This window comes from Trachymyrmex septentrionalis, unplaced genomic scaffold (genome assembly GCF_001594115.1).
Source record: "Trachymyrmex septentrionalis isolate Tsep2-gDNA-1 unplaced genomic scaffold, Tsep1.0 scaffold97, whole genome shotgun sequence".
Taxonomy (NCBI): domain Eukaryota; kingdom Metazoa; phylum Arthropoda; class Insecta; order Hymenoptera; family Formicidae; genus Trachymyrmex; species Trachymyrmex septentrionalis.
In genome coordinates, this window is record NW_017306160.1 from 2,260,787 (window position 1) to 2,271,801 (window position 11,015).

At 40.7% G+C, this 11,015-nt stretch overlaps 1 protein-coding gene and 1 pseudogene across 5 annotated transcripts in view; one reads left to right on the top strand and one right to left on the bottom strand.

The window, feature by feature from the left end:
- LOC108756243 overlaps nt 1-11,015 on the top strand; it is a 60,707-nt pseudogene that overhangs the window by 36,502 nt on the left and 13,190 nt on the right.
- LOC108756241 overlaps nt 2,322-11,015 on the bottom strand; it is a 35,798-nt gene continuing 27,104 nt past the window's right edge. For all 5 annotated transcript variants that reach the window (XM_018499884.1, XM_018499881.1, XM_018499886.1 and 2 more), the window contains exons 3-6: nt 7,514-7,850; nt 6,721-6,877; nt 5,522-5,891; nt 2,322-4,822 (exon numbers count right to left, since the gene is read on the bottom strand). In XM_018499884.1, the coding sequence (XP_018355386.1) occupies nt 2,669-4,822; nt 5,522-5,891; nt 6,721-6,877; nt 7,514-7,850 (3,018 nt within the window). In that variant the 3' untranslated portion in view covers nt 2,322-2,668. The remainder of the gene's footprint in view (nt 4,823-5,521; nt 5,892-6,720; nt 6,878-7,513; nt 7,851-11,015) is intronic.

Sequence of the window (11,015 nt, forward strand, 5' to 3'; positions counted from 1 at the left end):
TTCGTAGAAAATCACGCGCTTAATATAATGTCATGCATGTAATATCGATTCCTTTGATCTTGGACGGATTTTGTCACCAAACAATTGCTTCGAGCTTCAACTATCGAATATGCAAAACATGCTCTTTATTCATGTGTCGATCGCATTGAATTGTGTATGAATAACAAGTAGTATCAATTGTTTTGCCACTAGTGTTAATTTTGCATTACAATTAAACGTTGTAACGTATATAAATGATAACGCAGCGTACAGTTGCGTACAGTTGTTGTAATCGTCATTTCCTGAAAATAATACAAATCGATCTCTATCGAGAATTTCGAATACCGCCAAGAGACTATATATAAATAGATGCTGCTACGTTGCGACTTGCGGTCACACATTATTGCATTAAACGTTTGCGCAAATATCTCTCTAAAGATAAGCTCGAAGTTTGACGTTATTCCAATCTTCCTCGCTCACGATCGCTTGGCGTCTGATAATTTTAATAAGCATTCGCTTATGATTGACATGTGATAATTTTAATAAGCAAAGCGAAGGATAATATGATTGCTTGGTGGTAATGTTTCGGAAATGACGATCTAGGAAATTGACGAGCTAGGAAATTTCGAAGCGATTTACGTATTATTGCGAGAACTATAATCACGCTATGATGTATCAATGGAACCTGCAAGCTCCAAATTCTCTCTCTCTCTCTCTCTCTCTCTCTCTCTCTCTCTCTCTCTCTCTTCCTCCCGTCTTGCAGCTCAAGGATTCGGAAGATTTCATAAGCTTCTAATGACTGCACGAGGATAGCGTGGAGAAAATTACACACGACGTGTGAATATACATTAGCCATAAAAGTACATAATTACAAATATACCTATCTACGTACCCTGTCGGTCGATATACGTATCTCGGCCGAGCCCAGGTACTCTGGACGAAATACCTACATTAAGAAGGGATGTTTGAGGGGGTGAGAAGGAGCGAGGACGTGGTTAGGTAAATGTTCGCGAAGAGAGCTTTTCTAGCTATCGTTTGAAGCGTATAACCCAGCACCGTGTGTTTCGTTATCTATTTAAGTAGACTATTATCGCAGTTGTACCGCAAAACGGGGGTGTTTTAGCCGTGAGAGCCATGTATTGTTCCCTGCGATTTTCAAAAGAGATCTCCCGATCTATCGAACGTTTGGAAGCTGAGGACAGGACCGCGTCGCGCAAGCGGTACGTCCTCTCATATACGATTACACTATATTATTCATCGTTTTTCCCATCCTGTAATTTTTTTTCCTTGCATCTAGTTCCCTGTGAATTGACACGTTTGCCACGATTAATCCATTGAAGCCCGTAGCTTTTGAAAATGTTCAAGTGGTATTCCCGATACGTTGTATTTTATCATGAAATCTCTAATAATACATTCTATTCATGAAAAAACGTGCGAACTACAAAAAATTGCACGTATTTGAATACTATCGATATATAGCGACAACACAGGTTTTCAATGGTTTAATTTCCGCAAACTGTCCATGTGTGTTCATTGTTTATTCCTCGCCAGAATCTGCAGACCCACTCGCGCCGATATCGAGACCGAGTAACTAGCACGATTCATGTCTCGCGTTACGAGTGACGTGTGAAGAGAATGGCGGCTGAATTCCCCGAGTCTCGGGATATCGCGAGACATCTTGACGTCGGAAAGACGGATTCCCGAAATTGGGACAATTCGGTATTCGCGCGGTTGAGCATGAGTCCTCGAGTTATCGGGCCTGAGGACGAAATTTCGGCAGTGAACGGCCATGAGCCATGAAGAAAGTAGAGCAGCTGTATAACCGATGTAAGAACGAAAGAAAGAAACGGCGAGCTAGACTCACTACAAATAAAATGGATTTTACACCGACGACTGCGGAACGTTATCCCGTCGTCGCCGCTATGTGTGCATTGCGCGCCTCGTTCTTGGCAAGATATCGATCATGTAGCAGGACGTTCCCGAGTTGAAACTGTTGCAAGCGAAACAAACGCGGCACATATACACGTAATGCGCGAGTCACGTAGACACTGACCGAAATAGTGCCTACGAGAAAAATACGGACGGATGCCAGTATAAATCATAATCCATTATATTATAGCTTGCAATAGAATAGAGAATATGAAGCTGCGAAGGATTAAAATAAAAACTTTGCTGATCCCTCGACGAATCTTTTTCAAGTTTGCGGTGTGTTCTTTTAACTTTTTGAACAACACAGATTTTTTTGGATTCAAATATTAAACGAGAGAAATATTTAAAGTTTATCGAAAAAAGATGTTTTAATTAACAATCTGAAGCTCGGAATTCAAATTTTAATTGCCTATATTGAGAATTTGTTTAAAAAAATCGTCAATTTTTCGACATTATTATATAGTCATATATCAATATGAAATCGTGTTTTCGCTATTTGTAGCGCTGAAAATTGAGGTCAACCGGTTGAAATAACCGATTTTATTGTACAATAAAAGATTCACTGCTCAAAGACTTGCAAAAAGACGATCTCAAGGTTTGATTTTATAAATTGCAAGTGGTACGTGTTGACTCTATTATCAACTTTTTCATCCCTAATAATTCTATCGAGACCTTCGTCGAGATTCAGGAATCATCCCCGTACCTAAAAGATTCGAGGTAAAAACCGAGAATCTCTCCGTGTTCCGTTTCGGAAGCGTCTTCAGATCTGCATCTCCGGCTCGGAATTGTTGTCATTAAACCAATCCGAGGCCCTCTGACTTTCTGTCACGCGTACGCTGAGCTCCCTTTCGGTGTACCGGCTCGATCTCGTGACGGACGGACCCCGTCTGTGCTCGTCGAAGGAGGCGAGGACCTCCATCCTGTCGCCTCGTCTGATCGCTCTCGGCGTCGTTTCCACGGAGCTGACGCCGTCCTCCGCGTGTTCGGACGCCCACGGTGGCAGAATGCCGGAGGGCATGCCCCAGTGCTCGGTGAATTCCGAGCCCGATCTGGCCAAGCTGGGTTGGCTCAGCGATCTGACCAGCGAGTCCGCGCCTTCGAAGGAGCTCAAACTGGTCAGGTCGTCTCTGTCCATCCGGGCGAAATCACGGACGGTCATCTCGGACATCGATCTCAAATCGGCCTCGCTACCGACTCCGGCCCCTCGCGAACGAATGGAACCGCCCAGTCGACGTGGACGGCCGGTCACGATCTGTCCGCCGGTCATGGTCGTAGCGGATTGCGATGTCTGCAGATGGTGACTCTGGGTACCTAAGGTGCGCGCCGAGCTGCCGCCGTCGCTCTCGTATTCGTACAGGGTGGGAAGGGAGGAACGTCTGGATCTGGTGTCCCATTCCGACGATTTCGACCGCTTGTATCTCTGCCCGTGGTTCTTGCCGTGGCTGGAAGTGGAGCCGGTAGTGTGCGTCGACGGCGGACTCAGGATTCGGATGATCACATCCCACTTCGCTGGCGGGAACAGATTGACGTATCTCGCATCCTTGCGTATCAGCTCGTAATCCTCTTTAACCACCGCCTCGGTTAACAAGGTCCTCAGCGTGCTTTCCGTCGTGATGATCTCGCGCCACTTGGCGCGCTCCTCGTCCGTCAACTCGGTGGCGTAACGCGGCTCCAAGACGCGCGCCAGCCTGGTGTACCAATCGGCGTCGGCGTCGTCGAGGGATCGGCGCGTAGGTGGTAGTGGCCGGCATGGGATCTCGGCGCGCGTGGTGTAAGTCGGCTCGATGTTTACATCCGGCTCGTCGTCCGCCAGATGATGATTCGTTGGCTCGTTCGTGACGGTCAAGTTGGAGGCCGAGCTGACGTCGGAGAAGTTCTCCCATTCCGGCGGTGGCGGCGGCAGATTCTCCGTCGGATAGTTCCTGATGGTGACGTCCCACTTGAGATCCGGCGGCGGTTGGGACCTGGCGCGATACTCGGTGATCTGCCGACTGTGACGTTCCACATCTTCGATCGTCTTCTTCTCCGTAACGGTACGTAGGAACACATCGTCCACTTCGTGGGTCGTGATTTCCGGACGGCGAGGCGCAACTACCTGCGGCTCGACCAGTGGCTCGGCCATCTCCTCGCGCAGCAAACGGTGCTCGCGGTGCTGAACGGCGGTGTGAGTAGTGGTGGTGGATGTGGTGGGCACGATTGGCGGCGGCGGCGGTGGGGTCGGCGCTAGAATGCTCGCTACCCGGTACTTGGCGTGCGAGGCGTCCGTCACCTCCGTCAAGGAGCGAGTCTCGGTGAGCTCGGTGTTCAGGGAAGTCAGGGACCTCGGCCGACGGATCTCGTGGTGCAACGGCGGTTGCTCGACGACGGTCGTCGGCGACGGGAGTTTCTCCTGGATCACGGTGGTCGTCTCTCTCTCCGCTTGTTTGCGTAGAATCCTGGAGTAGACTGGCGGCGTCTGCTGCCGAGAGATGGTCGAGACAGGCGACACGCCTCCGGGTGGTCTGTGAAGCTCCGGTACGTAGGAGAAGGTCGTCATTCGGTAGGGCGCACTTTCGAGAGAGCGAGAAGTCTCTTCTCTCTCCAGAATGGTCGTTAGATTTCTCTCGAGGGCGATACTCGCAACGTCGGATTCCGACGGCAACGGACTCGGCGGCGGAGGTGGTGCTCTCTTAACTCTCATCTGCACGTCGAACTTGGGTTCAATCGGGACGGCTACGGGATGTCGCGGTACCATGATTCTCGAAGCGTTTGCAGCTGTCATGGAGGAAGTTTCCACTTCGGCAGCAACTGTCTCTGAATATAAGGAGCTCGAGGCGCGCATTTCCACTTGACGTTGGACCTCATGATGGTCTATGAACGCCTTATTGTCATAGGATCCGGCGGAGGATACAGGTAACGAACGTTCCTCATCCACCTATAAAAACAGATGAACAAACAAATAAAGTAATGTATTATATCGATTGTGCAATTGTCTTCTTTTTTTACTAAGAGGCTATTCAGGAATTTATGTCTTTTTTACTAAATCAAAAATAAGACAAAGAATATTTCTCCATTTTCGGTCGAGGCGAAATCTTGGTCCTGGTACTCAATAACATTCATACGCAAATTTGCACTTTTTAGTTCTATAAACACTGCGCTGATTCTGTTCGTCAGGCTTGAAATAATATCATATAAATTACATTAATCGTTAATTCAATAATGATGATCCAATACATTAACACTGCAAAGAACTTATTGCGAAAAATATCAAAATTTAAACTTGGGACTCTCTTTTTTTAACTTTTTTATGTTGTAAAATGATGTGTAATAATAAAAAGTGTACACTATTCAATTTGCAGTGAAATAATAATAAAACGAACATTATCTTTTTTACACAATACAGATATATTAAATAGATATATTAAACAATTTATTCAAACAAATTCTGCCAATTTGTTGAAATAAATTTCAATAATTTATATAGCGGTTAATTGAGACAACGAAAATTTAGGAGCTTTATATACATATATACAGTTCGCTGTTAAAAGGATTAATAGCAATGGTGTGTTTTTATATTTTTTCTAATATATTCTGTGCAATCATCCGTCTTGCTAGACAATTATTGGGGGCTCACCTCAGAGTGGCTTTCGCTTGGGTAATCACTTGGCAATGTGTCCGAATGATCGATCACCAGATTCGCCTCGCTGCCGGAAGTAGACACGGCGGTCGCGTGAAGAAGAGCGTGCGCCCGTGGTATCTTCAGACCCTCGAACATCGTGATGTTGCTCAGAGATGAGCCAGAGAGCTTCGTTATCTCAGAACCAGTGGCGCTTTCGAACGGATGTCGATGGACCACACGCACGTTTCGTCGTTTCAGACACATGTAGGAACAGCCAAGACCGAGCAGGAGCAACGAGAGGAACAGAATAGCGCAGATAATCAACAAGATCTGGAAGCCTTTCAGCGGTGGTTCGGTCACCGACGCGGGCGTCAGAGTCGCCATTCTGCGGACGGAAATCAGATTAGAGCGGGACGTACGCGATTCTGGATGAGGAGACTGCTGCAAATGGCATCGATATTAGATGCCGCAGTTAACTAGTGCACGGAGTATATCTCACACCTATCCGTACGCGTAACTAGATTGCGGGAGACAAAGGCGTGCATCCTCACAGCACGTTCTGAATACAGAATTACTTTTTTATTCAATTCGTTCGACGCACTGTGAGAAGGCAAACTCAGCGATATTGAACGCGTTCTTCGCAAATATTTAAAAGATTAGGGAGTGGAAAGAAAGTTTCGTTAAATGTTAATAATATACTTCACGCATTAAATTTGGACAGTGACAACAGTCAAGTCAATAATATAATGATAGTAATTGATGAAGTTTTTTAGAAAAAAAAAAAGATATTATTTGACGTTATGAAAATGTTAATCGTAAATGGATTACTTTATAATTTTTACTAAATATTTTAAATACATGTATATATGTATGTATCTATTAAGACTCATTTTTTATCAAATTATATTATTAATTATGATGAGATATAACACAAAAAAATAATTATCTTGAATACCTTCTAAAAAATATATTAGAAAGAGATTGTGTTTCGATACCGTTTATCATGATATCCTCAGTACATTTATTTGAAGCATGAAATTAATATATAAATAACTTATGCATGTAATTCGATAAATTAAAAATTGTAATATTCGGTAAAGAAATGTTTCCAACAAATTTTATCGTTAATTTTCACAAAGAAAAAAGCTATATTTGATAATAAATTTTTCGCGATGAGAATATTAACAAAGAAAATTTTAACACAGAACTCTTACATGCTTTCTGGCGGTTTAGGAGGCGCCGGTGCCACGGGAGGAGGATATCTGCATACTATAGTGATAACCTCATCTCCATCCATTTCTAATCCGGGATGAAAGCGAACAACTACATTATTGGTGAACACGCGCAGAGGATCCTGTTTTGTACCGCATCCTGAAATATTAGATCAATTTAAGAAGTTAAATTTGTTTCGTAAAAATGATACTTTAAACAAGCAACTTAAATAAGTAACAAGTAGGATGATTACATTGTGTATGAATCAGAAACGAAAAGAAAATAATCTCCGTAGAAGTAAAACCAAAACAATTAAATCAGTTTCAAATCGTCGATCGTATTAATGTATTTGTCTTAAATGAAAGTTACATTACATTAAAATCATTTAACATAAATTGAATTTAGAATCATATTACTATTGCGTATTTATGATTTACTATTCTTTTTTTAATTGAGAAATAATGTGTAGAACTTTATTTATCTGCACTCTATTTATATGAATAAGTTTCTGCTTAGTTCCAAATTTACGGACTCATATCTAAGCTTTTATTATGCGAATTATACACGACTGTAGTTTTCTGAATTCAACTTTTATTATCAACATTAATAAATATTGGTAGGGAAGATGAGTCTCTATTATTCGAATCATTCGAAATTATCTTGTTTATCCGATAAGTTCGGATAAACAAAGTTCTATCGTGAAATCTCAAAATGATAAATTTATTCGCCCTTTTTATCATCATTCCTGTGAAATGTTATGCCGCGAGGTTAAATGTCGAATTTATAGGGACATACCTTTCAGAGGTAGTTCCAATTTAGCGGTCGTCGCACCTCGTCCTTTGAATATGCAGGCACTGTTGCGATCAAAGTCGGCATAGGCCACACCGTAAAACGGTTCCTCAAACTTGAGCTCGACCTCCATGCTACCCTGGCCGCAGTTCAGATAGGCTTTCGTTCGGTTCAAAAATATAATCGGCGAGATGTCGTCCAATTTGGTAACTTTGCCGTCGAGGACTGTGCTCGGCGGAAGTCCCGGCTGATACTCGATGCTGTTACCTTGCGACGCATAGTTGCTCTGGGACAACGCAACCGGAATTGCCGCCCAGAGCAGGAGTATCAATTTTGGCAGCATCTATGACGAAAAGACGTAAAATCAATTTATCGAAAAATTTAATATGAATACAGTTACAAAATTATTATAATAATATTATCAAAGAATAGTGGTGTGAGAGATCATAAAATTTCCGTAATTAACTTGTAACTTTAATTAAGCAAGCTAGAATGGCTGTGTTCAGCAGAGAAAATTGACCAGCGAACAGTCAGTGTCATTCTTTAATATAATTTCTGCTTGCTTTTAATTTTTTGCTGGGTCTAAATGTAGGAACCAATTACATTAAAGAATCACTGAGCGTTTATCGATCAGTTTTCTCTGCTAAACGCAGCCAATGTAATATGTTATAGTTAAGATCTAGAAAAAAATTAATGAGTTTGTACTCTCTCATTTTTTTACTACAAAATATTTCTTTTTATATAAAAAAAAGCACACAATGATATCATATATGTATTATGTCGTACAATATATGTACAATATACTTGTATATAATATAACGTTACGATATTCTTCAAGAATAATAAGCTAGAAATCATAATTTCTTAGATTCTCTTACGACCTAAATTGACAGTTACAAATCTGTAATAATTTCATGATGACTGGATTTCATTATATCGTAAGATGTGGCATCACATCCATTTCGTAATTAGTCTAATTGATGTTCTAATGAACTCTAATAATAAATGCGACATTGCATGTATAATATGCACTACAAAGATCGGTATCATTGTTTTCTCAGGTATCATCTAAGAAGCATGAGGAAACAACTCGACTATCCACATTCCCACGGACGACTTCCAGAACGTAAGTTTTCCTTTGTATATCTCAGCTACGTCATTGTATGTACGCATCGCTCACGTGGGACTGTACACGTAGATAGTCTGACCACCGTAACGCATGTCTCATTCTTTATACAAGGTGTATCAGAACTCAGCACATTCTCTTTAAATTATAAATACTAATATAGTAAATACTGTACGGAAAAAATAGTTTTGCTATCCAAAAATTTAGCTAGTTACAGATCTGAAGATAATATGGTTGGATTATCAAAATAACTGTGCAGAGGATAATGTTTCATGCTCAAGCTGAAACATTAAAACTTGTTACAGCATCGTTTGTTTTCTTGCTTGAATTTTCTACATAATTATTTTGATGGTACAAAAATTATTTTCAGATATGTATCCAGCTTAATGTCAGCAAAATAAATTTTCCCGTATAAACAAGATCAAGACTACTGATTTCTTTGGTTTTGTGATATGTCGATATCTTTTTTAATTACAAAAGTTTGAAACACGCTCATAAAACTAACGTAAAATGATTTGCTATATATCTTTTTGAGAAACATTTAACTTGAAATATACTTTGTCGTTGTATAATTTTGATTTAAAGCTGGTTTATGTGGATATTTAACTTCTTAAAAGTCGTACTGGAAAAAAAAAAAAAAAAAAAAAAAAAAAAAAAAAAAAAAAAAACTTATGATAGTATCCGATCGAATATTCACTAGACAAAGATTAAGACAAAATTTATGGCAAAAGTTACGGCTAATGGAAAAGAAGAACTAACGATTTTTTTCTTCAGTACACCTTGTACAATACCGCCCGACGTCATCCTTCTCGAGTTACGACTGTAGTTCTACTCAACTAGAGCGGAGAGAAAGCCGTTATTCGTCACGATATCTCCTTTCGAGATATAAAAGGGATAAATTAGGTGGGTTGTGATCTTCAATGTTCGACGTACCGATATCATCTCAATCGCGTCGAAATTCCGCTACCAGACGATAAAGTTAAACGTTCCGCGAAGTTACTGGCAAGTAATTGTCGAACGTAACGGTAGCGATTTTTCTGTTCTTTTGTAAACGGTCGCGAACGCGACCTTCGTTAGAAAAAAAGAAAAAGTACAGATGACATATTACAAAGTGTAATAAAAAATACGAAACGATTATATCTGGCGAGTCGGCTGCCCTTCACTCCAAGTGCTAACTTTAAGATACTGTTACGCTCACCGCCGGTAATTGCACTAAGCAAACGTACAAATTATAGGCATTACTGCACTTGTGTATAAAAATGTATATCGTGCGCCTGCGTTCGCGTTGCTACGCCACAATGCCTGTGTCTGCACGGCGTGGACGCCGGCACGTATGTCGTAAACGCCAGACGACGATACTCGGCAGCGATAATAGATTCACGCGGAAATGCGTGAATCATTTGACTGCCGTGATCGTTGCCAGGAGAGAATTCGCGATTTCGCGCGCATATTACCCGTTGATTTGCTGAAAACTGGACACGCGGCAAATTATTCGCCGTACATTGCTCCGCCGCTGTTTAACTGCGCGTGAGAAACTCGCGTATAACTAACGTCGCACCGTCTTGCACGATCGTCGAATCGAGTGAGGAAATGTTTAAAAAATGACCGTCAAAACACCGCACTTCCTCTTAATGTACTTCTCTAACGTACCTCTTAAATTTGTAACTCAAATTTGAGAATCCTATCTATAGTTGTGTCTTTATTATTCGAAAGTAAAGAAAAATCGAGAACTTCGAGCAGTTTTAAATAAATAAAGGCAGACGTACGATTCTGACGTTGAGGATAAAAATTAAAGAGCAAATATTCACGAAAAGAATGGTTTTGCTTAAGTAAAAGTGTAGCTAGATATAGATCTGAAAATAATTTCGTTAAGCCATTAGAATGATTACGTAGAACGCTTAAGTATTATTAATGATAATGTTGCAAAAAGTTTTGACACTCTAACAGGCGGTTTGAGCGTTTTACATATTTATTTTCATATAATCCAACAAAATTATTTTTAGAGATCCGTATCTAGCTAAATATTCTTATCGTGTAAGCGTACATTATGTCGTCTATGGTTTAATTGTACAATATTACAAATATTAATACGTGAATCGCGACATCGTTTTCTAATTTTAAACGAAAGTTGACGAAGGAATATCGCGTAAAATACGCATATCGAAGTCCTTAACAATGTTTATACACGTGCTGTCTGTTGTTGCTTTTCACAGTTCAGATGATATTGATTTTTATCGTTTGACTGACTTTATCTTTTGATATTTTATGTATAATAAATATTATATAATAATCAGCAAATATTAACATGATTATTAACAACAAATTTTAATAAATAAATAAACTCTTTTACTTGCAAATTATTTAATAATTGCCTGTAATAAA